The 22,327-nt window shown below is 46.3% G+C and overlaps 4 protein-coding genes across 8 annotated transcripts; 1 reads left to right on the top strand and 3 right to left on the bottom strand.

The window, feature by feature from the left end:
- The first annotated feature begins 2,170 nt into the window (after positions 1-2,170).
- Positions 2,171-3,358, top strand: LOC133921148 (uncharacterized). The gene is made up of 2 exons (XM_062365917.1): positions 2,171-2,719; positions 2,910-3,358. The coding sequence occupies exons 1-2, from the start codon at positions 2,293-2,295 to the stop codon at positions 2,987-2,989; spliced, it is 507 nt and encodes a 168-aa protein (XP_062221901.1). The 5' UTR covers positions 2,171-2,292; the 3' UTR covers positions 2,990-3,358.
- Positions 3,359-6,039: 2,681 nt separating this feature from the next.
- On the bottom strand, positions 6,040-11,362 carry LOC133921146 (bZIP transcription factor 23-like). 4 transcript variants are annotated; one of them, XM_062365916.1, is made up of 5 exons: positions 10,197-11,362; positions 9,643-9,714; positions 8,946-8,975; positions 6,674-6,750; positions 6,040-6,208 (listed from the first exon to the last, which is right to left on the bottom strand). In XM_062365916.1, coding segments are annotated over exons 1-5 (1,056 nt in total). In that variant the 5' UTR covers positions 11,073-11,362; the 3' UTR covers positions 6,040-6,207. The 4 variants fall into 4 exon arrangements, with proteins under 4 accessions (XP_062221900.1, XP_062221899.1, XP_062221898.1 ...); XM_062365915.1 differs by having other exon boundaries at positions 6,674-6,754; positions 8,947-8,975; XM_062365914.1 differs by lacking the exon at positions 6,040-6,208 and having other exon boundaries at positions 6,369-6,750.
- A 1,089-nt stretch (positions 11,363-12,451) lies between these two features.
- Positions 12,452-14,543, bottom strand: LOC133920789 (putative mannan endo-1,4-beta-mannosidase 9). Its single transcript, XM_062365368.1, has 5 exons — positions 14,187-14,543; positions 13,647-13,841; positions 13,386-13,508; positions 13,050-13,252; positions 12,452-12,932 (listed from the first exon to the last, which is right to left on the bottom strand). The coding sequence occupies exons 1-5, from the start codon at positions 14,541-14,543 to the stop codon at positions 12,569-12,571; spliced, it is 1,242 nt and encodes a 413-aa protein (XP_062221352.1). The 3' UTR covers positions 12,452-12,568.
- A 1,128-nt stretch (positions 14,544-15,671) lies between these two features.
- On the bottom strand, positions 15,672-20,995 carry LOC133921145 (uncharacterized). Of its 2 annotated transcripts, XM_062365912.1 has the most exons (9): positions 20,766-20,886; positions 20,591-20,669; positions 20,221-20,350; positions 20,036-20,122; positions 19,174-19,950; positions 17,627-17,984; positions 16,615-16,696; positions 16,244-16,496; positions 15,672-16,067 (listed from the first exon to the last, which is right to left on the bottom strand). In XM_062365912.1, exons 2-8 carry the CDS (start codon positions 20,600-20,602, stop codon positions 16,296-16,298), a joined length of 1,647 nt encoding a protein of 548 aa, XP_062221896.1. In that variant the 5' UTR covers positions 20,603-20,669; positions 20,766-20,886; the 3' UTR covers positions 15,672-16,067; positions 16,244-16,295. The 2 variants fall into 2 exon arrangements, with proteins under 2 accessions (XP_062221896.1, XP_062221895.1); XM_062365911.1 differs by lacking the exon at positions 20,591-20,669 and having other exon boundaries at positions 20,766-20,995.
- Positions 20,996-22,327: the final 1,332 nt, after the last annotated feature.

The raw sequence follows: 22,327 nt of genomic DNA, 5'->3' as shown, positions 1-22,327 counted from the left end.
GGTGAAAGTGCAATTAGAACTTCGTATTTAAGCATGCAGAACGTCGATTGATCCATTCTTCCTGAGCAAGCAAGTCAAGACGAGTTCAAGCGAGCCCGTCGAGTTAAGCTTGATAGAAACTCGAGCCTAACTAGATCCGAACCAAATATCTGGCTAAGTTTATCTCCAGCAGCTTCAGTTTGCAGTGCTATAGTAGCTCACAAAATACTCTAACGCTCGAATTTGCTGATCGGTGGCCAGAAAAGCTCTCCAGCATATACGGTATCCAGTGCTACAGTGTTGAGGAAAGAGAATCGGGTACTCAAAATTTGCTGCTACACTGTAGTGTTAAGGAGAGAGAATCGGGTACTCCAAATTTGCTGCTATACTGTAGTGTTGAGGAGTTTACTACTGCACTGTAGCATCCGTATTACTGTTCATGGAGGTTGACGGTGGGTCCGGAGGGAGGAGAAGAGTAATAGAAGTTAGAAAATAGGTAGCTGTTGGAGATAGAAAAAAATAAATAGTACTGTAATAATGTAAGAGGATGTTGTAATAATGTTATATGGGATGAATTTTTAGAGTATCTGCTGGAGATGACCTAAACCTATAATTAGATTTGAGCTTGGCTTGTTAGGGTCTTAAATCGAGTTTGAATCGAGCCTAGTGCGAGTCGAGTTCGGGTAGCTCATGAGCCTCGAGTTTTTTTATAGCCCTATCTATAAGTCACGTAGTCTTGAGGTTGGAAGATTGATTTGAATAGTGAGATTAAAAAAATAAACTTAGTTAAAGTGAATGGACACCGGCTTTGCATCGACAGAAAGCAGTTTGAGTTAGTCAAGTTTTTAACAAGCTATTCAAGCTTGGGCTCGACAAGCTCACGGACTTATGTCTAGGTTTGAACTTAGCTGATTAAAGTCTTGAACTAAGTTTAATTTGAACCTATAACGAGTTAAGTTAGAGTAGCTTACAAACTTGTCGCTAACCGACCGGAGGAACTATGAAAAGTAGCATTCACCTTCTCTACTGTAGAGCGGTCTTACTATTAGTAGTTACTCCGTGTCTATGTTGCTATTCCACTTACTAATCCAACGATTCTTGTTACGCATAAATTAAATCGGATTCGCTATACATCACTGTCCACTCGGTAAAAAAACATATGTTGAAATCATTCAAATTTTTCATCTTGAATTTGCTTGAAGGTTCGACTATGTTCGTTTTCTCTAATATCGGATTGGTCAGAATAGTGGATCTGTTGAGTGCTGTCGAAGACAAAGAAAGACCATATGAGGTGTTAGAAGGTGACAAGTTTTACCGACGGTTAGGTTAAAAGAAGTGCAAAATATAGGAAGCTCTGAAAGACAACTAATTAGGGGTAAGGGGCTAGAATTATGGTGGTGTTTTTATGTGGGGTAATATATGGTGATAATAGATTGGCAGGGCGGATCTAAGGGGGCGGGGGGCGTCAGCCCCTTACTGGTGGGAACTACATTGAAGATTAGAAGAGGAGAAAGAAGGAGGAGGAATGAGAAGAAAAAGAGGAAGAAGAGGAGGATGTGAAGATGGAGGAAGAAGAAGAGAGTCCCATACTTACCGAGTCTGCATCTACCACTTTAGATTAGAGCAGTAAGTTCAGAACTATTAAGTGTTGTAGATAAGGAAGATGATACGAGAGTGTTGGAAGATGGCAAGTTTTAACAATGGTTAGGGTTAAGAGGAGAAATACAAAAATATAGGAAGATGGGAAAGACTTCAAACTGAGAAAGCACACATACGAATGTACTCTATGTTCAAAACAACAACTTAGAGAAACTGTAGAATAATACAAGAAGTTATGAACACATAAGAAATATTGCCATAAGGTTTTAGATGGTGACGTGGTTGAATGTTTTATCGAGACCTATTTCTTTTCACAACCTAAAACCACTAGGGCCATGTACAAAAATTTCAAACAGCTTATTCAAAAATGCCATTTATAACCGAAATGAACAGCACCGCAAAATTTCTGGCCGTCTTTTCTCACTCCCCCACCCTCCCCCGTGACCGAAATCAATGCCTAATAATTACCCTTCTAATTCGAAAATCCACCGTTGGATTCCATTGATCCGCTATACAACGCAGTTGCCACTATATATACGGTCCGTTACGTCGGCAGACGTCACGCAGCGACCGCGCCCGCATCCGCTAAGCCGGCGGCGTGAGGGAGGCAGGATAAAATCCGCCGCGGCCGCCTCAACCCACACTCGAAGCTCGCTTCTCCAAGTCCCCCCTTCGCCTTGCCAGGGGGCGGAGGGGAGGGGCGAACCCCACGCCATGGAGAAGGCGGGGCACCAGCTTATCGGCGGCGGGAGGAAGGGGCCGGCGGCGGCGCCGCCGTTGGGGCTGCGGAAGCAGAACTCGTGGTCGCCCGACATCGAGCGGGACGAGGCGTGGGAGCGGCGGCGGCGCGGGATGCACCCCGGGGGCTCGGGCCTGCGGCGCGCGCGGAGCGTCACAGACGACGACCTCGACGAGCTCCGCGGGTGCATCGATCTGGGGTTCGGGTTCGAGCCGCCCGCTGGGTGCGCCGCGTGCGGCGCCGGGAGGACCCGCCTCATGGAGACGCTCCCCGCGCTGGACCTCTACTACGCCGTGCACGGCGGCGGCGGAGCGGAAAGGTGCGCGTGCTCGTGCGGCGCCGCGTCGGAGGCGTCCTCCGAGGAGTCGCCGCTCGGCAGCCCATTGTCCATCCTCTCTCCAGGTAAGCTCCAGTCTCGCGTACTTTTCCTGTAAATTACACTGGCCATGTGAGGCTGCGGGAGTGTAGGGCAATCAATCCTCTTGCTGGATCGATCCTAGCGCCATCAAAGATTCGGTTTTTGATCAGTTCACGACGTCCGACATGATTAAAGTTTCGATCTCTGACTCGTTCGTTCACGCGGCGCATGCAGGCGACACGCCGGAGACGGTGAAGATGCGGCTGAAGCAGTGGGCGCAGGTGGTCGCCCTCTCCGTGCTGAACCGCCGCTGAGCCCGGGGCAGGCGTAGGCCGCCACGCCATCGCCGTGGCTGCCTTGCATTGGGATGAGAGAAAAAAATTCGAGATGAAGAAGGAATTATGAATCCATTCCGCATCGGCAAGAAAGAAGGAAAAATGAAGAAAAGAATTCCCCTTAGGGTTTGGTGTGCGCCTTCCACCTTGGCATATCCTATCTAGGATTGCTTGCTAATCAACAACTTTCTTTCACCATGATGATGATATAGTTCATCACTAAGACGAATATGCCTAATTACTTTGGTTAATTTCCTTGCTTCCCCTAATCCGTAGTCTCACATCTATGTATGTACATGATTTCTTCTTCAAGAGGTGGATTAAGTGCTCTTGCCGAGCTTGTTGATCTAGGGAATGCTTTCTCAGTTCCTATATTCCTGGTCGTTTGATGGAATCTGTTAACCCACAGTTTGCAGGTGAGAGAAAGAAATCGCCAGAGATGACAAGAGCCATGTTGCCATACATATAACCTTTCACGTAATATTGTCGTATTACAGGGGTTTTTTACCGAGTCACCGGTAAACGATTTATCAAACAAAATTCAAACAAAATATTGGTAATATGATAAAAAAAATTCTACCTTGGATCCGGTAGATCCATTAAACCGGATATATCGGGTGGAATTTTTTTCCTTGCGTATTACACGGTAATAGAATGACTCAAGTCAGCATACGATTGGAGCTTACATTCATCGGTAACAGGGGGGATAGAAATTCTGTATGGTGGGATTGGGTGAGAAAATTGTTTGGGTTGTAGATGCAGCTGCAGCATCCCTGTGCCGTGTGTCGCAGAGAATTGTTTGTTACGAGTGGAGAGGACACAGGCTGTGGTCCGTCTGGACGAATGGGGAAGAGAGAGGGCGTCTGGAGTTTGGCTGTCCCTTTCTGTCGTTTTGGCGCGGCGAGAGCTGTCTTTAGCTGTTACGGCTTTCTTTTGGAAAAAATATAAAAATAGGCAACAAATATTACTGTGTTTATTAAAATAGATAATATATTAGTGTATTTTTAAATCTAACATCTATATTTGGTACCTTAAATACCGAAAAATTGACTTCAGTATCTAAGGTACCGAAAACTCTTGTATTCAGCAACTGAGGTTTCAAATACAGCTCTGTGCCGAATACTGTATTCGGCACATCAGGTACCGAATACTGGTCGATCCCGCTCACATCACGTCGGTCGATGCTTTCGGCACGGTAGGTCACATCGTGTCACGTCGTTTCGCTTTTGTCGCCTTTTTGAACTGATGTGCTGTCGTGCTTCGCTATAAAATGCGAGCGCGCTGCCGTGTTTCGCTATAAGGAGCTGCGGTGCGACCAGAGAGCAGACGAGCAGTGCGTGCAAGAGAGTAGAGGAGAGAAGAAGCAACAGCACAACGCGTGGAGAGGAGAAACAACATGAGGTGAGGAATAGTAGCAGCGTGAGGAGAGAAGAATCAGTCCGAGATGAGAAGAAACAGTAGCGCAAGTTACAATAAGTACTTAAATATATGTCTGATGGTCGATTTTTCAACTCCAAGAAGAGAGGCTCTCCTCAATCCTGGCAAGATTTACATAAAGTAAACATATGTTTAAGTGGGGGCTTATTACAAGGTTAATAGGGGGACAAGGTTGTCTTCTAGAAAGATACTTGGCTTGATGATGCTCCTATTCATATCTAATATTCCGAGCTATTTAAACTTAGTGGTGATTCAGATGCCCTTGTGAAGGATTGTGTCATGAATAATAATTGGAAGATTGAATTCAGAAGAACTTTAAATCAGCTTGAACAAGGAAAGCTCTTCAAGAAGTGATCTTGAATGACAATGAGGATGAGGTGTTCTGGGCTTTAGATAGTTCTAAAAAAATTCAACCAGATCTCTCTACATGTTTATCACTTTTGGGGGTATTATCAGCAAAGGTGCTGGTAAGATTTTGAAGAGCAAGTTATCTTTGAAGATTAAGATTTCCTTTGGCAGACTTCACATGATAGAGTGCAATTTGCTGCTTCTATGAAAAAAGGTGTTGAAAAGGAAGTGAATATTGTTGCTTATGTGAGCATGTTGAAACAACTGATCATATTTTATTTAGGTATCTGTTAGCTCATTTTGCTTGATGTTGTCTTATGAAGTGCTTTGGTTGGTTGATCTAGCCAAAGTCTATGGATGACCTTTTATTTAATTGGCTTAGTTTGAATTTTAAAGGCTCATAAAAATTAGGTATCTTTCTTTTTGCAGGTCTAGCATAGGTTGTTTGGAGAGCTCATAATAAGATAACGATAGAAAGGAAATTTCGTGCACTTTTCATTGATATACTTTTTTTTAGGATTTTATATTTGTAAAAATAAAATATCCTACTTAAAATAGATGAAAGGACGGTCCTAGAGGCTTCTGTGTCTAATGTTCTTCGGTAGATCTCATCCTTTACGATGAATCAGATGTGGTAGAGCTTTAGACTTTCCTCTTATAACTGGCTAGCTGAGTATTTTTTAGTATAATTTCTACTGTTGCTTTTGCTTATGAGTGAGTTGTTAGTCTATAAGATCTTTGTCTTGATCTGTTGAATTGTTAGCTGGTCTTCCCAGTTCATTTTTTTTCACAGTTGTCTGTTATATGACTCTTTATAATAAAAAAAATAGATGCCTCCGGCACTGCACGTGTCTGATGGCGAGTCCTATTAATTGCGATTAGGACGGCCACGACGAAGAACATGGCACGCTTGCGTGCCACGCTGCTGGCCAGCCGAAGCGCCACTCGCTCCCGGCTAAGCATACCGGGGAGTTCCACAGAGACCATGCGTTGGTTGGAACCATCGTCTCATGAAAGCACTGCGTGACTCACTGATCCCGTTGCCATAAAGCACAACAAACTGACGCGACCCGCGTCCATCACAGCGGTGCCCGAATGGACTTGCAAACTCAGTTTTCACAAGGTAGATCAGAAATGCCTTTTATCAATACAAAAATCTTCACACAAGAGTACCCCCCCCCCCCCAGGTGAAAGAGATCTCCAAAATACTGTTTCTGGTTGCCGCTTTGTTTGTAGCCATAACATTGCCTGGTAAGAAAATGTTATTACCTCGGTACCTAGCCCACTTGTCAAAGACCTCGCCACATTTGCGGTAAAATGTGGATATCAACCAAACATCTTCAACTGTAAGTAATTAAATAACACCATAGTTGCTTCGATAACCATGCCCTAGAAGTTGGGCACAACGGACATCTGCAGAAGTTTTTACACCATAAGCAACTTGGTTTTACAGAACACAGTGGCATGGTCTATGAACAGATTCATCAGGCGTGTAACATCTAACATGGACTAATGATATAGGATCACACCACACAAAACAGAAGCCTAAAGAACCTATATCGGGCGTGTAACATCTAACATGTAACATCTAACAAGCACGCACTCCCTGGGTCAATAAATTGACCACATTAAAAAGGTTACATACAATGCCCCTCTACTGTCTCGAACATTAAGCCAACGGCCAAAATCTATGAAGTGAAAATCACAGGCAACCCATCAGCCTGAGAGATTGAAGCATCGGATTAATGGCTGTGTCTACAAGGGCAACTCTGGCGGTTGCGTTCACCTACTATATGCACTGCTCGCGACGCAGGTACTGCTTTCTTTTTTTCGAACGGATCGCAGGTGCTACATTCTAGTTACAGGCCTACAGCTTACCAGGGACCTGTCAGTGTCCTCCGCAGGCAAATTCTCTTTGCCGTGGGTCCTACTTGCCGGGTCATTCTCTCCAGGACCTGCAGAAACCATCAAAACATTATGTTAGAGCAAATATGGCGGTCTGACGAAAAATAGCAACTAAGCAATCGTAGAAGTTACAGCTTCACATTACAATATCCATAGAATCACAAATCAACAATCATTTTTTGAAAAATTGATTACAATATCCATAGAACTACAGATCAACAATCATTTTTTGAAAAGTTGAAAGCAGGACAGCAAAGTTTAAGTCTGCCACAAATTCATTGACACCAACCAACAATTGTCAAACTTCACTCCGATGACGAGCTGCAGGGACAAGAGTCTCAGTACAAAGAATCTAGGGATGGATCAATCCATGCCCATCCTTAAAAGAATCAACCCAAACTAACGAATTCTAGAAACTGTACACAAATTGAGGTATGTTTTTCTATTTGGAAATAGCGATCCACGATTTACAGTAATAACAGCAGTGGCCTCATCCTTTTTCCTTTTTATCAAAACATAACTATGTAAAGTGGAACTTGAACCAAGAGTCTGAATATAAAGGCTCTGTACAAAACAAAGAAATAGTGGCTAAACATGCAGAAAAAAAGGTTCCTCACAAAATTCTGCCCCATCCAGCTTAAAAAGCTTGGAAACGCTTAGTTTAGGAACTCAAGGGTACCGGTCACTGGTAAAACATAACCTTTCCCCCCCTTGGCCCCGCAAGAGTTTATAATCATTGGCCAACCAAAAAAACAGCCCACAACGAAATAAAATAAATCATAGAGCCCACAAATTTTACTGAATGTTAGGTGGAGAAATAATACATTTGCTTTGTGCAACGTGCAGTGAAAATTCTTCATGGAAATAAAATTTAATAATGAAAACTCTTATATGGACAATTTGGAGATGGAAGCTAGGAAGTGGCAGTTGTCAGTCTTTTTGGGCTTCATGATGAAAGTAGCTGGGATATTCTTTCTTTTTGTTAGAGATAGAACATAATAGTGTCAAAAGGTCTCATTTCTCACCATGATGTATATTTATCTACACACACATTTATTTAAAATCTGGTGTAACCATTGCAGTTGTAAATTTGTTAAGAGCACGTGGAAATTAGCAATCCAAGTGCCCAAACCATGACTTAAAAAAAAACTTGCTCACACCTGAAACCAATTCTCACTTCTCAGGGAGGTACTCACACGACCTACAAGCACCCGAGTCTAAGTCTGGGTGGGCAGTCTCTCAACTGAGGCTCTACCAACCAAGCTATCACTTGTTTCTCTCGAACCATGACTTAGGTTATCGGTCTCCTTTTACTATTATTACTATTACTAATACCTTATTTTAATTATTTATTTATTTATTTTTCATCCTCTTCTTGTTTGATCTTGTTGGGTTTCATCTCTTGCCTACCCCACCTTGCTTTGGACTAAAAGGCTTTGTTGCAGTAATAAATTTGTTGGCCCTGCTCAACGTTTTTAGGCAACATAATATTAGAGATAGACAATGCAGCTGTTAGAATAGTTGGAAGAGCTGGAACAAAATAATGGCAAAAACATATCTAACCTTACAGCACAGAATTAGGATCAGCAGGCGAATTACAAAGGAAAAAAGAACGTTGACTTCATGGCCGACAACTATGATGGAAGTTGGTCAATCAATTCAGAGAATTTTGAAATCATTTAAGCTGCTTAAATGGTACAACCTAGCCCCATTTGTAGGAAAATACAACTAATCACATCCACATCGATCCTGGCCTTATCATTTCTCCATGTCCCTACAGCTTTACTTCGTACACAAGGTATTGCTGAAGTCAAATATATATGATAGTTTGAAAGCAGAACTCTCAGGATATCAGTAGCTGTCAATCAGACCATTAGATTTCTCATTCAAACAAGTTACCAAAACCACAAGTTTGGAAAACTAGTATTTTCTTGCAATAATTGTTGAAGTTTCATACCATGCATTCAAAATCACGTAAACAAATGAGGTAACTGATATAATCATAGAGCTATACTATATTCATGATGTTGACAGGGTTGGCTGTAATACTCCATGAAAAGAGAATTCACAGATCATATAATGCTTTTGTAGAAAACAGTTTCCGTCACATCAACCTGGTTTGTTACTAGTAAAACGGAACATGACCCTGTAGCTTTTTTTTTTCTTTTCTGTTTTAACAAGTAAATAAGCAAGAGTATTATCCATCCAGAACAAAAGTAGTCTCACAAAAATGGGAAGCAATTACCTCATTCTTTTGCTTCTCCAGCATTTCGACCTGCAAATTAGAAGCGATAATTAGTTAAGTTATAAGAGTAGCAACTATAAATAATGTGATAAGACTAAACAACGGAAAATAGCAACGCAAGAGGGTGCAAATTTATAAGCTCTAATTTAATGGAAAATATGGTTAACAATAAGTTATTATTATTACATGCATTAGAGGAAAATTTCATAGCAAGCAGGCAAGCAACTGCTCATAAGTTGCAGTTTGGGCAATGACTTAATTGGCAACCTAATTTTAAGAGAAGATTATAAAAGAAACACTATTAGTGTATATAGACTGTAGATAAAATATTCCATGATACTTTTATTTGGTGAAATTCATCTTCACTTCAATTAGTCAAATGCTCTATAGTGCCTATCGCTGGAAACTAAATGTACAGGTGGCGATCGACATAAATAAAAAATTGATAAGTTGAGTTTTCAAAAACCCAATTAAAACACTGTACACGTTAGGATCAACCAGAGTGCAACATCTCACAGAAAAATAAATGTCACAGTAAGCCAATGTATAGAAGGTTCCGTGGAATCCCAGATGCACGAAATTCAAGGGATAACCTAAGGATAATAGCTCAACTACTTGAATTTCACTATTTCAGAAGAAACACTTTCATTAGCTAATATGAACGTGATTCAACCAATAAATGCAAACATGAGTATACCTGTTTTTTCTGCAACTCTTCGTTGAGCTCTTTAAGTTTTGCCACCTCAGCTTCTAATTCCATCATATATGTCTGATGCATATTTGAAAACAAAAATAAGTCAGCATAAAATCGATAAAGGCTTGGAAGCTCAACAATAAGGAGTAGAATAATCTCAGCAATAATTTTTCACTTAGAGTGCTACAGAGCTTTCAAAGACTTCTGCAATTCAGCTTAGTATTTGCGAAAGAGATCTTTATAGCGTCTATACTTAACAATTTGGTATGCTTGCACCAATATAGCACAAGTTACGCACACAAAGAAAGTACATGCCTTAATTTATTTTAACCAAATCGCACATGAATGATCATCATGCTGACATAACTTTCTCAGTTCCCACCACTGTTATTGTGATGTTTTTTTTTTTTGCAGGGTTCTTGTTATGTACTTAAGATAACATGTTTAGCAAGAAAAAATATACATGTTATACATGTCACTCTAAGTAAGCAGGAGACATGACAATTTGATATTGAATAATGCCAGCACCGACAAGGTGACAACATAAAGAATTTTACCTGCTTCCTCTGGCGAGACCTCGCGGCGGATTCCCGGTTCTTGATCATCCGCCGCTGCCTCCTCTCGGCCACCTTCTCTATCGCCGATGCCTTCCTTCCCCTCAGACCACCATTGAAAACGTATGGCACCGGTGATGGCGACAGAGAGGACAAGTCCCCGCCTTCCATCTTGCCAAACCCGTTGGATGTAACCGGCCCCACCTGTGACACCGCCGAAGCCGCGGCACCACCTCCCTGACCGACAGCGCCCGTCACCAACCCATTCCCCAAAGACAGTGGAGGCACCAATGGAGCAAACACATTGCCATGGGGAAATAGCATTGACGGTTCCGGAGGAAGTGGCGGGGGTGCCGCAGGCGCCGGCGCAGGCGGTACCGGCGGCCCGGCCGTCATGTCCTCCCGCACCACGCCGGCGCGTACGAGGAATTCCTCCAGCGTGATCTCACCGAGCGTCGGCTGCCGCTGGGCCGGTGGGGGCGGCGGCGGCGCCGCCTCATCGGAAGGGGCGTCAAAGCACATGATGTTTCGCCAGACCTCGTCGACTGTCTTCTGGCTGAGCGTGCGGGGAAGGGTGAGCGAGCCCTGGCGCTGGATGGGCGCGGCCAGGTCTGCCGCCGCGGACGACGCCGACGCGGTGGCGTTCACGACGGTGTGCGATTCCTCCGCCGTCCAGATGCTGCGGAGGAGCTCGTCCATGTTCATGGATCCGAAGTCTTTGCTCGCCCCGCCGAGCGCGCTCTGGAATTCGTCGAACGTGAGCGAGTAGACCGACCCCTGCCGCGCCAGCGGCAGCGGCGTCATCGGAGGCAGCTGCTCTGGCTGCTGCTGCTGCTGCCGCTGCCGCCGCCGCCTACCGCTCCCTCCCGGAAAATCCATATCCAAACACGAATCCCGAATTCACCTCGCGCACCAAACTCACCTAAGCTAGCAGGAGTACGTTTCAAAAATCCCCTCACAACTCACGAGCACACACCCAGCGGCAGGAGCAGCTAATCAGCAACGCTTGGAGCAAGAGGGTTGGGCAGAGCAAGACTGGTTGGCGACGAGAGGGGGTACGACCGCGGCGGCGCGGCGAGGGGCAGGGGAAGGACAGGTGTCGCCAGGAAGGAGCCGTGTGGGGGCGTTTAAAACGCCGCCCGGCCCGAGATCGCGACGAAGTCTGAACGAGTTGGGTGCGCGCCAGGTAATAAAGTACTCCACATTCCTGGGCTTTCGCCTCGGGCACGCGGCACCCGTACACAGACGCCTCAGATCTCGCGCTCGATTCCCTGTGCTCGGAGAACCCAATGCCCGGAGGGGCCGGCATGTCAGTAGCGTGCAGGATTCTCTGGCCGACATGTCAGAGGTGGTGCATGATTTTCTAGGTGGGGTGCGCGCGTTGGATAAGTTTTTTTTATTTCGTTTCGACAGGACAGGTCGCGGTGTCGTGGCGGGCTCCGCCTTTGGGGGAGCGCGCAACGTGGCGGCCTCCGCACGACGCTGACGGCTGGCGACGCGACGGGCTGCCCAATGGGGGAGCGCAAGGTGGGAGCATCTGGGCGGGCTCGGACAAACGGATCGGACGGGCGGATCGGCGCGGAGACCACACCCCACCGGCCTTCGGTCGTAAATTTTACGAGGCTCTAATCTAATCATTCACTTTCTAATCTAATATCTAAATTGAAGAGCAGAGAAAAATAATATATATCATTATAAAAATAAGATCTTACGTAAAATCTGAGCCGAGGGTGAGCCGAGGCGACTACGCCGTCTCGATGGGCTGGGCTGGGCTGGCTGGGCTGCTGCTGCCGTGAGACGAGGCTGTCCAACGATGAACCGGAACACGTCCGGCCCAGCTAGCTGTAGCTGATAGCCTGAAACGCATGAGTCGACGACGAGTGGCCGGTTACTATGCCGTAGACAAGGCCCAAATTGCTATGCCCAACCGCACTCTTCTGTGAACTGCACAAACGGATCAGGCTCACGTCAACATCTGGGTAATCTAGCCACAGTTTCGTCTAAAACACAAACACACGCGTGTCGTCGTCTCGAGAAAACAGTAATGTGGAGAGACTGTTATTGCCATTGTTGCTGCCGGCTGCGCCTACATGCTTCTTTTTAAGCAACAGATCGTGAAAGAACGATTTTTTAAGTTGTCACAACAAAATATTTGTTAATGTCCACGGAACCTAGATAGACTGGTTCTATCGTGAAAATGTTTACTCAAATTGGTTGCCTTTCGAGTTTTTTATTTGCTTAATCTGGATTACTGTTTCTCTACACACAGCGTTATCTGCGAACATCGTGACGTAAATTATTGCAGCGTCCATGGACCTTGCCCGTGAGTCTCTTGGTTTCTCCGCAGTCCCTTGCGTGTTGGTTGGCATGTACCGCTAGGCGACCTGGTTGAGGCTGCCGATCCTGGCGCACTCCCTGCGGACGACGGCGGCAGTGGATGGGCTGCGGTCGAGCACGACGTCGTAGCCGTCGGTCCAGCCCTCCATCCCGGGCTCCATGACCTGCCAGAAGAGGCCCCCCGCGCACGGCCCTCCCGCCCGCGCCGACGCGTAGATCGCGTCGTACACCATGCGGAAGTAGGCGTCCCGCGCGGCCACCGTGTAGCCGTTGGACCGCGCGGACCAGCCGAACTCCGCCACCAGCAGCGGCTTCCGCAGCACCGCCGCCGAGTCGTTGGCGTGCGACGCCATCCAGCGCCGCATGAACGCCACCTGCGCGTCGCTGCTCGCGCCGGACACCCTGCACGCGTGCCGTTTAGCTAGGCGTTTGCCACGGCGAATTAACTCTTGGGAACATGATCAATCGAGCGAGCGAGCCGGCGCCGTGTTTTTACGCGTGGTTTCTACTCGTGCTTACCACTGGTCGGGGTAGGAGTGGATCGTGGCGAAGTCGACGCCGGGGATCAGGTTGTTGGAGATGAAATCGGCGCCGACGGTGTAGCCCGGGTTGAACTGCTTCCGGTCGGGCATGGACTCGCCGTAGAACCCTTCTAGCCCGATTTCCACCATGTGGTTCGGGTCCACGGACTTGACGTATCCGGCCATCTCCGTGATCCAACCCTGTACGTGGATCAAACAGTGTCAGCATCTTGCTACGATCGACTAATGTGCTCTATCTATATTTTTGCGATTGGCGTGGACTTCATCAACGAGTTGGCGACGAACGATGGCCGTGGATGCATGCATGGCCAACCTGCAGAGTCTTCCCGGAGAGGTCGCTCTGGCAGCGAGGCTCGTTCATGAGCTCCCATGCAAAGATGGTCGGGTCGTCCTTGTACGCCACTCCCGTCATCTTGTTCACTCTGGTGAGGACCGTCTGTTTTCATATGCATGCGCACACACATAAACAACTTATCAGATTCATGTTTCGAGCTTGGCGTGTGGTAAGTGCATGTATAGTATTGCTCGCTTAGTGAATTAGTATATTCGTGCCTATATGGAGTTGTTGACAAACCTTGACGTGGTTCTTGTAGAAATCCTTGGTCACGCTGCTCGTGAAGAAGTCATCGTCAGAACCCATGTAGTGCCCCTGGTCCCTGGCCCACTGCACGTACTGCTTCTTTCCGCCGTACCCGTCCCAGTTGTTCACCAGGCTCAGTATCAAATATATCCCTCGCTCCTTTGCTTCAGCTATAACATAGTCTAGCCCCTGAATCATAACAAAGGAAAGTAAAACAGCGTAAAAACAATCGTGAATCACAATATGTTATTGTTGACGGCCGTGATCGTGACAAAGTATAGCAACAGGAGGGGTTTTATCACATTTAATTACCACTATTGCTAATTTTCTATGTAGCTTTCGGATCACATTTACTTCTATTCCTAAATAAAAATATCTAAGGAAATGAAGGGGAGAAACTCTACGTCTTCGGTGATAAACATTGGTGACTATGCACACGCCCAGAACCGAAAATATTAGCTTGAACGGCCACGGTTGAAGACCCGCAAGAGATGCATCGCAAACGAACCCTTACAGACGTCCGGTACGACATACCATGAACGTCGCCTCATTGTACACGCCGGGCGACTCCTGCAGTGCCCGGTAACCCCCGTCGCTGAACGCCCAAGTCCGCACCAGCGTCGCGCCGAGGCGGGCCGCCTGCTCCAGCGCGGCCGACGCCTTGCTCCGGTCGGCCGGGTCCGACGCCATGTACATGAGCCAGTACGCGTTGAAGCCGTTCGAGTAGAACGGTCTCCCGCCGACCATGAAACGCGTCCCGCTCGCCCTCGCGAAGGCGGCGCTACGGCTGGCGTCGTGGACCTCGCCGGCGCCGTAGCCGGTTTGAAAGAACGCCGCGGCCGCTAAGGCCAACACGGACAAACTCGACAAGGTCACCCGTCTGCTCCCCATCTATGTACTATGCAAACTAGCAAAGCTGGCGACTTTCAGTAGATGAAATCTTGCATCAACGACGATCGCTACTCGATCACTTGGTAGATGGGTATGCGTACTAGGCTTGTGCATGGAAGTGCTTATATAGGGATGGCGATCGACTGCCATGGCTAGGGCAGAGACCATGCCGATGTATGTTCGTGCGTCCGGCTTCGTGTCCCGTCTTGATTAATGATCAAGCATAGCATGGAACAAACTGCACGCGTAGTGGATGTGCATGGGGAGATTAAGAGACGGCCGTTTAGTTGGAGGAAGATGGAAGGATGTTCCAATGTCCCATGCTGTTGGATCGTCACAGGGGAAGTTTTGCGAGGGATGCGTATTCCTGACAAGTGGACGTCGTTCTGATCATGTCTCTCGTGCAACTAGGAGCTGCACTTACCTGGCACTGGACGCGACCTGCTGAATTCTGGTTCTGAATAAAGCTAGTGACTGTGAATAAGCTAGGAAACCGAATCGCTTGCGCTATACAAAAGTTTGACACCAGCAGAAACTTGGATTTTGAACCCTTTGTTGTTCCCCAACATTGCACAGATGCATCTCGGATGGGTCGCAGCATACGTCGTTGCTTCAATTTTAGGCGCAAATGCAAGTTCTAAAGGAAGAAGGAAGAAGCTGTAGGTGCAAATGGACATTACTTCAGCTCTGCTTGTTCCGTGGACCGTGGACCATTGGCGGTGCCGATCGTCAAAATGCTCTTCCACATCGAAGCATCCCATGCTAGTCCGATCGGTAGTTCAGTAGATCTTCCCACACTGAGAAACCATTGTTGTACAATATGGATCAACATCCTACATTTTGCCACTGTCTCTCAAGTCTCAATCACATATTGACAAGTTCGATTAAATTCCATCTCAATATCAGTGTGAGAATGAGCAAAAAAGGTCAAAGAAAATTTCTATCTGAATCAGCAATCAAAAGTTCAAAACAACCATACAAGACCACTTTCATCTTCTGTGTTCTGAAGGAAGAAAACATATACTTCGGCGCCTAAGGTCTGATTGCCGCCCGTCATTAACGGGCAACGAGCGAACCACACAAGTTTTAAAAGAGTGGAAGAGAGCAAGCTGCATTCTCAGGGTGCAGTGGTACAGCTCAAATAACTTCTTTCAATACCGTGTCAATGTAAGAGCCCCCATGATCGGCATTACATACACAATTCCACGAAAGATACACGTCAAGCGGAATGAATACAAGCTCAATCTGGCATTTAACTAGCATGAAGCTCAAGAAAGGAGCTTCTTCTACTGGGTGTACAGAGATTGGAGACTCAGGGTACTGAGTACAGTAATCCGTAGCAGTAGCCACATGAGTAGATTTCGCTCAATGACTTCGATGTCTACTCTACATTGGTATGACTTCGATCGTGCAAACTCTATTTTAACAACTCCTGTTACGTCCACAGCACAAAAGCCAACTGACTTCCCCTTGCAATTCGTAGTCAAAAGCCCATATCTGTTGGCTGACATGATCCGCAACATCCTTGACAAAGATACATACTTCAAATGTTAGCAATTGTTTTGAGAAAGAAAAAAAAGTCGAGTAGGACTATTTGCCAATTAAAATTCATAAAAATCTGCAACTACAAAACTGCCAGTATCAGGTAGAAATAATGAAAGCTTTAGGAGTTAAATTATATGAATGCTAATGTAACTCACAGAAAAATTTGTATATCCACTGCTGCACCCACAGCCACCAACTATACCACAACTAGCAAGCACGGTAGGTGAAGCAGCAGCTGAAAGGTTTGCCAGTTTTGACAAAGGAAGATCCCTTCTTGGTTGCCCTCACACCACATTGACCTTCACTAGCAGAAACTGCACTACGCATGTCTTGTGCTTTGTTCTGGGCAGAGCTGAGTTTGCTTAAAATTTTGTCCATTGAGGATGATCTTTTCTTTTCAAGCTTCATCTGAAGTACAGAGAGTAAAATATGTAAACTCAATTTATTTAATATGTTTCATGAAAAAAATAGAAAGGGGAATATATTGAAACATCTAGCAATTGTACATGTGGACTACAAACAATACCTCCAACTTCCGAATAGCTGCCTCTGCTTTTGCTCTCTGTAGATTTTCCCAAGCAGTGATCTTCGCTTCCTCCCTTTTGCACCTTAACACAAATAACTAGGTCTCAACAAGATGTAGCAGTTTTTGTCCTCAACTATGAGCTATTATTATAATATTATCAAATGATACGATCATCTTTTGTGTAAGAGGAAAAGCAAGCACGTGCTTTAGACTGCTTAACGACCAATGAAAAGTGGGGCTTTCTATGAAAGCCTAGTTTCTTTTAACAAAAAAGACAAAATTTTACTAGCAAATAAGTGGATTTCTAATTCATCCATTTCAGATGTGAACTATATTGGTTTGCATCTGGCCTTTCCATTTTTATTTTACCACCTTGTCAGTCAGAAAAGATTAACCCCTTTATATTTTATATCTTCCAATCGAAAGTGGAAAAAGAATTAACAATTCCATTATAAATGAACCTCTGTTAATATTCTAAAGCATCATTGAACATTGAATTGTAATTTGCATCATGGTATGTACCACTAGCTGTAGAAAGAAAATGAGCAAATAGCACTCAAATATTTCAAGTGTGTCATGTCACTACATCAGCTCAGTATCTGCAATTTATTCCAGCTGACCCTGACTTCAAGTTATGTAACTTTCTCTGAACCACAGTCAGTTATACTGCTTGCTTATTTCACTAATGAAACTAGCAGAGGAGTCAAATCTATACTCAGCAGCACTTTTTATACTTAATCCTTTCTGTGAGTGAGTTTGCACAAGGATTACAGCCAGAGTAGCCTCACTTGAGTTTTAGGTTGCCTTTTCTTAATAAACACAACAAAATATTCCCAGAATCAGGTAGAGAGTCACTAGGAAACTGACACCAAAATGGGCCATGCAAAACTAACAGTTACAAGATGACAATTTTAGCACTTTATTCTTTTTGCATTAGTCGGATTGAAAATAAGGCAGTGGTGCAAAATTAGTTTGTTATTATATAATATGGCAAACGTAAACAATATCTTACTTTGACACGCATCTTTCTCTTTCTTTTTCATCAAAAGATGGAGCCCGAGTTTCCATGGTTTTCTTCCTCCATTCAATAATATTTGTTGACCGCTTATCAGAGCCTCGTGTTACATGTCGCTTGGACCACCGGGTCACAGTTACTTGATCATCTACCTGCACATCCCTGATTTCAGGTTTAGGTATATGACTATTTGCTTCTTTAATCAGATGCCCTGATGGCAGGCTGGAGCAGGAATGCCTCGCTTTTGGAGAAGACGGTATACTATCCTCGGGACTCATATGTGTAGCAACATCTTTCTTTATGATTGGACTGGAAATCACAGAATTTGCTTCCTGCTGACCTGGCAGTTTATCATCTGTGTTCAGGATGGAAATATATTAAGATTGGTTTTCCTCGATGTTAAAAGAAAATTGAACAATAGATGTCGAAAACAAAAATATCTGAACCTAGTCAACTATAGCATGCGTAACTCATAGTGCATAAAATGGCATAACCTTTCCATTTCTGTTTAAAAACTTTTTCCTGCTTGCTCATTGAACGTAAGACAAAAATAACATATCTACTGTACAGCTGTATACTATCAGTTGGAGTACATGAATAGAACGGTTTCTAAAAATAAAAAATACAGAAGGAATATTTCAGCTTTACTAGGTCATATGCAGTGTCTTAAAAAGCACTAGGTGCTGGATGGGCAGTGGGGTGGCGTCTAGTGCCTAGTCGCTGATTAGGCGGGCCAGGAAGCTGATTTTTAAACAATGGTCGTGAGCAACTCTAGTAGCTTCATAGGCACAGCTTTTTCTCAAACACGCAGGAGGCTGCATGTCATTGCATTAAGATAGGGGAAAATGGGCCTGATTACAAGGCGCTAGGCCAAAAGACAAGAAAAACACAAACAAACAAGCATGGTCGAAGTACAAATGGAATGAACAGTATATGATATGACGAAAACAAATGAAGGAAGCTGATTCAATGTTTAAAATGTGAAGTAGCGGACATGTACATTGTTAAGGGCTTAAGGCTCTCCTTAATTTGGTTTTTCGTTTTACGAAATCCTCAACTAGGTAATCTAAAATTACTATTAAACTGAAAGCAGTTTTACCATCTTTGACACAGTTCTGAAGTGGCAAGCATATATGTCAGTGGATCTCAATCAGTACAAAATGCATAAGTCCAATTTTTTGAAACCAAAATCATAACTTTCAAGTGTACACAAGTGAATTGGGCTATTCCACTGACTCCTCAATAATGCATAAAAGCACTGAATTGTCCCAGCCTCAATAGGAAACTAAACATATGTAAAGCGTGTGGCGACCAACAATCAGTAATTCAGAACCTTGGAATATCAGATGGCACTAGACAAACAATTTCATGAGTAGCTAAATCTACATCAAGCATGCTCAATTGCTTGGCAAATCCATGATATGAACAAGAACTAATGAAACAGCAAAAGCAACAGCAATCATGAAAAATGAGCTTTTATATATATATATATATATATATATAAAGTAAGTAAATGATATTAACAGGGAAAGACTAAATCAAACCTCGTGCAGCTTCTTCTGCGATATTAGCAAAAGCAGATGCCTCCATAAGTGTTTCTGTCCACGCATGTATACTTGTGGATCTTAATATATACGGCTCTTTCTCGGCAGAGTATGATCTGCTGCTGCCATCATCACCGCATCTGCTTCCACTGCTAAAGTCACCAATGCTCCCGTGCTCTGGTATGAGAACCCCAGCAGAGAAAGGTGAATGTGCTGCGAAATTAGCTGCTGCGAGAACACCATCAAAGCAGGGAACAAGCGGTGAAACAGCTGTGTAAGCTCCTGGAACGCCAGCTGGGTGGCCAAGTGGCCCACTCTTCGACTTGGGCCGTCTATGATGCGGAGCCGGTGCCGACATCCTTCCAATCCCATCGCAAGAAACTGGACTCAGGATCCACTTCTCCGCATCCTCCCATTTCGATGGCAGCTTCCTCCCATTGTTAAAAGGAAGCACAACCCCACTCCCCCCATACCTCCTATTGCTGCCTGTGCCCAGTGGCACCCGCTCTGAACTCCAACCCTTGGAGTACTGCATGCTGCCTGCACAATGCCGGTTGTAGTTCGGAGTCCCAGGGCTAGGGAACGTGCCTGTGCCTGTGCCTGATCTGCTCCGCGATGACGCAGTCGAGCTCTTGCTCATTCCTCCCGCGTTACCCCCTATCAAACACCTCGGCGAGAGCACTAACAGCTCAATACCCCCCACTCCGCCACCGTTGAGCTCGTGCGAGGCCGGCAACGCAGGCCCCTCTGATTTAAGCTGCCGCTGCTTCTGGCACTCTACCAAACAAACAGATTCCACAATCAGTAAGCAATTACTTCACTAGTGCATCCCAACACAACCAGCACTCGGACAGGAGATTACCTCTTAGCGAGTACGAGAACGAATCACTGGTTGCCTCCGCCGCTTCCTCCGACTCAGCCGAGATCGTGCCGTCTCTCCCCTCCTCGTCTGCACGAGCAAGCGGTTAGAGCGCTGCTAGGACACACGGCGACAAAAATGAGGCAACGTGCGAGCACTGGGATTTCAGCGGGGTGAACACCACGCACCTCGCGGAGCCGTGCCACGCGTGGCGAAGCCACTGCAGCTGCTACTGCTGCTGCTGGGGAGGGGCCGCCGCGCGGAGGAGGGCGCCGGATCTGGATCGGACGCGCCGCGGGGCCCCACCGGCTGCTGCTTCTGCGGACAGCGCCAACGGCAGAGACGTCACGACAGCGCACGGCAGCAAAGACGAATTGAAACGGCGAGCCCGGCCGCGGCGGCTTACGGGGGACGCCACGACGAGCGAGCGATCCGTAGGCGGTAGGCCGCCGAAACCGACCAAAAGAGCAATGATAATAAAGCGACTATGCGAGCGAGCAGCGCCACTTTTTGGCTTTATGCTTTGCTTAACCGGAGGATTTCGACGCTTTCGCTAACCTCGGATCCCATGTGTGTGCAAGACAAGCGCGCGCTTGGAATTTGGATTGGATCTATTGACTTGTACTGCGCCCTTCATCTACTTGGCAAATATACTAAACCGATTAATCGAGACACACCATGCCGAGGCCATGTGGAGGTTAAGTGAGAGTTGAAAAGGGGAGAGAGAATTTACTGCGGCGCCGGCCGGTCGCCCCCCTCGCCTCAGCGGCGGCTTCTTGCGCCGGCGCTCGGGCGGTGGCTTGGACGCGCGGGCGGGGATCCCTAGCCCCGGCTCGAGGCGAGGCATGCTCGGGCGCGCGGTCGCATTCCCCGAGGAAGCCGCAGAGGGGGCAGTGGAGCGGAGCGGAGCGCAGTGGGGCTTCGTGGGGAAGGGGGATTAAAAATGGCGCGTGGAGGAGGTGGTCGTGGACTCGTGGTTGCCGATCTCTCTTCAATTCGTTTAACATTTTTTTTCCACCGGTCTCATATGCGAGTGAAAAAAAATTAGAATTAAATATTTCATTCCTCATTAAAATTCAATAAATTTCATCGAAATTTCGCAGAAATTTTAATCAGTGCTCCCTCCTGCATTCTAACCAAGTTTTGCTATGTTTTGGCGTGTGCACCGTGCTATGGGGAATTTTTTTTTTTCACCCGTAATCTCGGTGGTATCTCATTTGCCACGTTGTTCTTAGATGCATAGGCTCAGTACAGTTTATATATCATCCTTAATAGTAATAGCTACTTCCTCATAATTACAACTAAGCAATTATCCTCGCTATGTTGTAAAACTTGCCGCGGAGTCCGGCGGTTGAACGAGTTTGGTTGTGAGCGCGACGCGAGAAGTCGAGGTTGTGTATCAGCCGTCAGGCGCGTGAGCCACTGCAATAGTTCGCGCTAAGTTCATTTTTTTCCCCGTATGGCTGATGTTCGCCATGTAGGCATGTGGCACCAGCAGTTTTATAGGAGTACTGACCACTAATGCTCATCACATTTGCTGAGCAAAATGGGGCTCCGTGAACAGCGATCGCGCCCAGGCGTAGGCTGCCGACGAGTGCGGCAAAGTTTCAAACCGGGCAATCAAATTTGCGACATCGGGGCCCTCTTCCTCACTGCGGCGCCGGGCCCGTCTGATGCACGAACTCGTGGCTACGCCCCGTTTGTCAGCGCTGCTGTCCATGTTACAGATGAAACGGGCCCCCGCGGCGTCGGAGCAGTTTTGACTCGGCGCGAATGTTTTTGTCGGAGGCGAGCACCGGGAACAGGCGGGGAACCGATGCCCGCACCGCACGCAGCCAGCAAGTAGCACGCGGTCGCGCCCGTGTACGAACCCACACGTCAGTGAACGACCATTGTGGCGCGTACGAAGGACGGAAGGAACGTGGTGAGTTTGGAGCTGCGCCTGCGCTGCTGTGAGAGGCGGTCGGGCCCCGCGCGTTACCAATATTTTCCGTCCGCGTTCGAGGAGCCAGTGCCATGCTCGCCAGGGCAGGGCAGAGGCAGAGGCAGGTGCGGTGCGGCAGTCGCGTGCTCCCTGTGATGCTGGCTACTGTGCCGTGTGCAGCGTCATTTTTTTACTGTGTCGCTGCTTTTCTCCTCTGTACCTTCGCCTGTTCATCCTTAAATTTTACATCGTGATCTAGGAGTGAACTTTTTGGTGATCGGGACTTCTTGCTGAGGTAATCACGATCTACTACTACAGTTTTTGCTCTGATTGCAGCCTGTAGCTCGATCATCGTTATCTTGAATTATTTT

The sequence above is a fragment of the Phragmites australis genome, chromosome 6 (genome assembly GCF_958298935.1).
Source record: "Phragmites australis chromosome 6, lpPhrAust1.1, whole genome shotgun sequence".
NCBI lineage: Eukaryota > Viridiplantae > Streptophyta > Magnoliopsida > Poales > Poaceae > Phragmites > Phragmites australis.
Note: the sequence above shows the minus strand (reverse complement) of the source record. Positions and strands in the feature narration are given on the sequence as shown.

Excerpts from the sequence above, each read along its gene's own strand:
- LOC133921146 (XM_062365913.1), bottom strand. The coding sequence starts at position 11,072 with ATGGATTTTCCGGGAGGGAGCGGTAGGCGGCGGCGGCAGCGGCAGCAG. Across the intron at positions 9,715-10,196 it reads GGTCTCGCCAGAGGAAGCAG|ACATATATGATGGAATTAGA; the intron begins GTAAAATTCTTT and ends AATATGCATCAG. Across the intron at positions 6,755-8,946 it reads CTGGAGAAGCAAAAGAATGA|GCAGGTCCTGGAGAGAATGA; the intron begins GGTAATTGCTTC and ends TTGATGGTTTCT.
- LOC133921148 (XM_062365917.1), top strand. The coding sequence starts at position 2,293 with ATGGAGAAGGCGGGGCACCAGCTTATCGGCGGCGGGAGGAAGGGGCCG. Across the intron at positions 2,720-2,909 it reads ATTGTCCATCCTCTCTCCAG|GCGACACGCCGGAGACGGTG; the intron begins GTAAGCTCCAGT and ends CGGCGCATGCAG.
- LOC133920789 (XM_062365368.1), bottom strand. The coding sequence starts at position 14,543 with ATGGGGAGCAGACGGGTGACCTTGTCGAGTTTGTCCGTGTTGGCCTTA. Across the intron at positions 13,509-13,646 it reads TCTACAAGAACCACGTCAAG|ACGGTCCTCACCAGAGTGAA; the intron begins GTTTGTCAACAA and ends ATATGAAAACAG. Across the intron at positions 12,933-13,049 it reads CACTCCTACCCCGACCAGTG|GGTGTCCGGCGCGAGCAGCG; the intron begins GTAAGCACGAGT and ends GCACGCGTGCAG.
- LOC133921145 (XM_062365911.1), bottom strand. The coding sequence starts at position 20,879 with ATGCCTCGCCTCGAGCCGGGGCTAGGGATCCCCGCCCGCGCGTCCAAG. Across the intron at positions 17,985-19,173 it reads CGCAGAAGAAGCTGCACGAG|ATGATAAACTGCCAGGTCAG; the intron begins GTTTGATTTAGT and ends TCCTGAACACAG. Across the intron at positions 16,697-17,626 it reads AGAGAAAGATGCGTGTCAAA|GTGCAAAAGGGAGGAAGCGA; the intron begins GTAAGATATTGT and ends ATTTGTGTTAAG.